We start from the raw sequence: 5,319 nt of genomic DNA on the forward strand, positions 1-5,319 counted from the left end.
ACCCTAACCCAGGATCGCCGCCGCAGCCACGAGGTTCACTGGTTGAAATTAGACTGTGTTTTAGAGCTCCACTCCCACTGCACTGTGGTATCCTCCAGAAACCCTCCCAAGCGCAGTGTGCCCCTGCTCCCCACATCACCCAGCACCATCTAGAGCCCCCTCCTCACCTTGCTGTGTGTCCTGTAGCATCCCTGAAGTACCCGCAGCTTTAACCCCCAAGCCTTGCACCATGAAGAGGAAGGGGACTAGGCTGCATGCCAGCCATGAGTACGTGGACTTGGACTGGTGCTCCTGCCCTGAGCAGACATACTGCCCATTTTGCTGTGTGCTTTGCCCCAGGGCTGGGCTCCCGTGAGCAGCAAACCACAGCACAGCAAAACGGAGGGCTGTCTTAGGCAGAGCCAAGGAAATGCTGGGAAGAGCTGACTCACACAGCGCAAAGACCTGTCCCAAGCAGGAGCTCCCTGCTCAGTTGGACAGACCCTTGTCCTGTGTTTCCTGTGCTGTCTGAACAGGGCGGTTCAGCTCATGCAACTGCTTTGGAGTCCCCGATCCCCCATCCTGGTTGTGGCTCTCTCCCTTGGGGCCCTTGGGGAAACCTATGTAGGGGATGAATAAGGACAGATATCGGATTCTCTCTCATGCCGGTCCTGCCATTAACTCACCCTGTTGCTTCCAGCAAGTCACTCAGCATTTTTGTAGCAGGGATTCATTGCCTAGAAACTGCATTTCTGGGACCTCCCTCTGAGCGACTGTAACCGGCACAGGGAAACTAGGAGAAGAACCTGGATCAGTTCCTTCTCTGCACGGTCTTCAGGGCAGGGCGCTGAGCCTGGGGCATCGTTAGGTTTGCTGCCAGGGCCCCCATGTCATGGGTTGTTGTGGCCTCACAGCTTGGCACAGAAGGAGGAGACAGACAGGGCAGGACAGCTTACTATTCAGTGCTAAACCTCTGTCGAATTTGCTGTGAGCACATTCATCGCATCTCATTAGAGAGCCAGCCCCTCAGGCCATATAATGATGACAGGTCCATCTGAGCCAGTGCCATGGGGGCTATCTGTGGTCACTCCAGCTGTTCCCAGTACATCCAAAAGCAAATTTTTGGACAGCGTTTTGGGTAGCTGACATCTGAAATTACCCTGAAATAATTCAGGCAGCCATGCCTCAGTTATTTTGAAGCCCAGGCGCAGACTCCATTGGCTTGATTGCTGTGACGACTGCTCTCACCCCTGCGTAGATGTGCTTGAGCTCTGAGGCCCGTAGCCAGGGGATGTGGCAGGCAGGCTTTGATGCCAGTGTGTCACTGTACGGCACGCTGTCAATGTCTGCTTCCCTACCCAATGCCAGGAGGAGGCTTGGGCTGGGTCTGCTTCCTTTGGAGCAGGAGCCACGTCCCTCCTGCGTCATTACTGTCTCTGTGTGCAGGGGTCTGCGTTATCCCAGCCCCTGAGCTCCTTCCTGCTTGATGCGTGCTGTACTCCGGGGAAGGTTTCTGGGCAGGGCATGTGCATATGGGCTCTCTGCAGAGCTAATAGAGGCTCTGCCCGGGATGTGCTCCAAGAATGCTGTTGCTTTTCCATGTTTCCCTAACTCCTGCACATGCTTACGCCATCCTCTAAGCGTAGAGCCATCGGCAGTATTTCCTGCTCTTACATGACCACGCACGCATGCACAGGCACACACTTTCCTCCTGTCCTGGGAAGCTGCCTGCCTGTCATTCAGATTGCACCTGTCTTTCTGACTCTATGCAGTGACTCCTGGGATGAAGATTTATATTGACCCCTTCACCTACGAGGATCCCAATGAGGCCGTCAGGGAATTTGCAAAGGAGATTGACATCTCTTGTGTCAAAATTGAGCAAGTGATCGGAGCAGGTAGGCTGGGCAGTGATGGGCAAGGCAGCCAGACCCAGCAGCTGGGAGAGAGCTTACTGGGGATCCAGCCTCACTTGTCCCAATGGAACTGGGAATGTGCTGTTCCCAGTAAAAGAGGGTTGGGGCAGTCCAGGCATGTCCCATTGTGCAAAAGCCTTGAGCTCAGAAGCAAGCCATGCATATCTGCACAGACTGGACCCTTTGTGAGCAGCACTGTCCTGGAATATAGGGTCACCTTGCAGCCAACCACCCCAAGTCGCGCACAAGGGACTAATTCAAAGGGATGGCGTTTAGTGCCATTCGGCTGAAAGGATAAGGCTTGTGGCACAAAACAGAAGTGCTCCTTTGTTTTAGCCCCCTGGTCTAAAAATATCTGACAGGCAGGACATTGCGGGAGCATGCGTAGGACCACAGCACATGGGTGGGCAGGGGCTTTTGGGGCATGGGTGTGGTGTGCTGTGCATGGGGTCATACTATGTTTAACCGCAGGGTGTCTGGGTGGTGGGGCTTGCATGGTGTGTTACACGTGGTTGTAGCTCAATGTCTGGGTGGGAGAGCTGAGAACATGGGAGCCCAGTCGTCCATGCCCTGCTCTCTCTCCTGTTCCCAGGGGAGTTCGGGGAGGTGTGCAGTGGGCACCTCAAGCTGCCTGGCAAGAGAGAGATCTTTGTGGCCATCAAGACACTGAAATCAGGGTACACGGAGAAGCAGAGACGGGACTTTCTGAGCGAGGCCAGCATCATGGGGCAGTTCGACCACCCCAACGTCATCCACCTGGAAGGGGTGGTCACCAAGAGCGCCCCTGTCATGATCATCACTGAGTTCATGGAGAATGGCTCGCTGGACTCCTTCCTGCGGGTATGAGGTGCAAGGAGAGTACAACAGCAGATGGGAGAAATGGGGCAGGGCCCAGCCCTTAGTGCCCCCCTCTCCTTGTGGCAGGCACTCATTCTGCATCCGGGGATAAGCTCCCATGTCCTTGAGATGGCTCTGCTTCAGAGATATGCATGCATGCATGCATAGAAGGGGCACACTCTTCTCCTCACTGTCTCACACACACGCTGAACATGTGCTGTTAACATGCACAGTGCATGCAGAATTGACACTCAGGGTGCATTCACTTATACACAGTACCTAGTCCATATGCACTGGGCCAAATTTTCAAGGCTCAGGGTTCATATCGAGTGTGGAGACATCAACAGCACCTACCACAATGCCCAGGCAGGCAGCTTCCCTGCACACAGTGCCTCTGCACTTGGGGCTTTAATCATATTTTACCCTTTATGGATTCATACTCTGGTAAACGCCGATGCACCTGCTGCATGCATGCACGTCTCAGGGCACAGAGAGCTGTTGCTCAGCTGCAATCTGAGGTTGAACCTGACCTGGAGCAGACACTTGAATGTTGCGTACCCTGCAATTTCCAACCTTGCCCACCAGCATGGATCGATAACACAAGACAGAAAGTCAAGTGCAAACACATCCACAAAGACCTGACCCACCAGAACACACTCAGAGGTTATATAGGCAGGCATAACCCTATCAATATGTATAGTGCACGCTTCCTCCTCGCATATATGCTGTACTGCAAGGCACGCATTCAGACTAAATACACACACACACACACACCATCCACACAAGGTGCATGCATACTACGCATATAGTGTGCACCCATGGACATACATATTTCAACATGCGGGGCGAGCACATATACACATGCACTGCATGTCCAGGGCACATTCTCCCATGGGCCATATGGGCAAGTCACTGGAAGCTGTGCCATTGACTTTAATATGCCTCTTCCCCTGCCTTTTTCCTGGGACGTATTGCAAACGCATCCCATTTGGGCCTCTCATTTCTCCCCTCCAGCAAAACGATGGGCAGTTCACGGTGATCCAGCTGGTGGGTATGCTGCGAGGCATCGCTGCGGGCATGAAGTACCTGGCAGACATGAACTACGTGCACCGGGACCTGGCAGCACGCAACATCCTCGTCAACAGCAACCTGGTCTGCAAAGTGTCTGACTTCGGCCTGTCGCGCTTCCTGGAGGACGACACCTCGGACCCCACCTACACCAGTGCCCTGGTAAAGCTCCCGTCTCTAGAGGATACAAGGGAAGAGGGTCGCAGAGGGTGGGAGGGAGAAATAGGAGTCCTGTTAGAGATCTCTCACCCTGTTCCTGAGCCCCTGAGTCATCTCATTGCCTTCAGTGGAAGCGTGCACATCAGGGTCCCCCAGGCTGGGAAAGGGCAATGGGGCTCTGACTTAAAAGACCACTAATATGAGAGCCAAGCTTGGTCCTGGGAAGAGCCTGTCATGATGGGGAAGGGCTCTGCCCCTTCTGAACCCACGTCAGGAGGAGGAGAAACCTACCGTTTCACATAGGTGTACACCCACCTCCACACACATAAGCACACACACGTCTACTAATTGGGCTCACATACGCAGGCCCCTGCTCCACATTACACATACTACGCAATTCACTTGTGAATCGCACAATAACTTTAGACTAGCCACACGTGCAATGTAATTACCACACAGTTAATGGTGCAATAAAGGTAGACTAACCAGCATGCAAAGTAATAAATCACAAGGTAAAAAAGACTGTGCAGCTGTAAAAAGAGCCAACCAGCTACAAAGTTAGTGCTTGAAGAAGTATAACAGCTCTGTAGCTGGTTTCTATATGGGTTTAGTTTGCGCATGTAGCAGGGCCCATACTCACACACTCCCACACATGCATATCTACTTACTTATATCTTTACGTATATAAGGATATACCCTGACATGCACCCACTAATGCAGTACACTCGCACTTAGGCATCCTCATGTACGTGCACGTACACACAGCCATACATGCTGTCACACACCCTTTGATAAGGTTCTTGCAATGGAGACATTCCATTTTATTAGACAGAACAGACCCCCAGTGCACACAGGGTATTAATTGGGGTGAAGCCAATTTGTTCACAGATACCTGTATGACAGAAATCCCAGTATAACAGATGCCAATGCCACAGCTCTTACTACCACGATGACACCACTCATCTTTGCACTAGGGTTGTCCATCTTCTGTCCCCATTGTCTGTGAGGCAGTGGTCCTTAAATTGCATCGCTGCCTGTGCCTGATGCCCTATAATGACAGACAGCTGTATGAAACTTAGTATTGATGAGAAACCCTTCTATAAATAAGCCATGACCTCGTAAGGAGAGATTGAAAGCAACACGGAGAAAAACAGTGACAGCAGAAGATTGCAATTCTCACTACAGTACCCACAAACAAGAGATAAGCCGCGTGCAGAGGTAACATAATGTTGATCCCAGACATTGCTGTGGTCTCAGTGCCTGTCTCAGGCTACAGCGTGTTTCACAGAATTCAGGGCAACTGTCTCATGAATAATTAAAACTTCGCTGCATTGTCGGAGCCGGTGCACAGTGTGGTTAGCAT

At 52.2% G+C, this 5,319-nt stretch overlaps 1 protein-coding gene across 4 annotated transcripts in view; it reads left to right on the forward strand.

The window, feature by feature from the left end:
- Positions 1-5,319, forward strand: part of EPHB2 (EPH receptor B2) — a 98,749-nt gene that overhangs the window by 79,571 nt on the left and 13,859 nt on the right. For all 4 annotated transcript variants that reach the window (XM_019512041.1, XM_019512043.1, XM_019512042.1 and 1 more), the window contains exons 9-11: positions 1,752-1,874; positions 2,485-2,732; positions 3,744-3,959. In XM_019512041.1, the coding sequence (XP_019367586.1) occupies positions 1,752-1,874; positions 2,485-2,732; positions 3,744-3,959 (587 nt within the window). The remainder of the gene's footprint in view (positions 1-1,751; positions 1,875-2,484; positions 2,733-3,743; positions 3,960-5,319) is intronic.

Source organism: Gavialis gangeticus, unplaced genomic scaffold (assembly GCF_001723915.1).
Source record: "Gavialis gangeticus isolate Ggan-Ray unplaced genomic scaffold, GavGan_comp1, whole genome shotgun sequence".
Taxonomy (NCBI): Eukaryota; Metazoa; Chordata; order Crocodylia; family Gavialidae; genus Gavialis; species Gavialis gangeticus.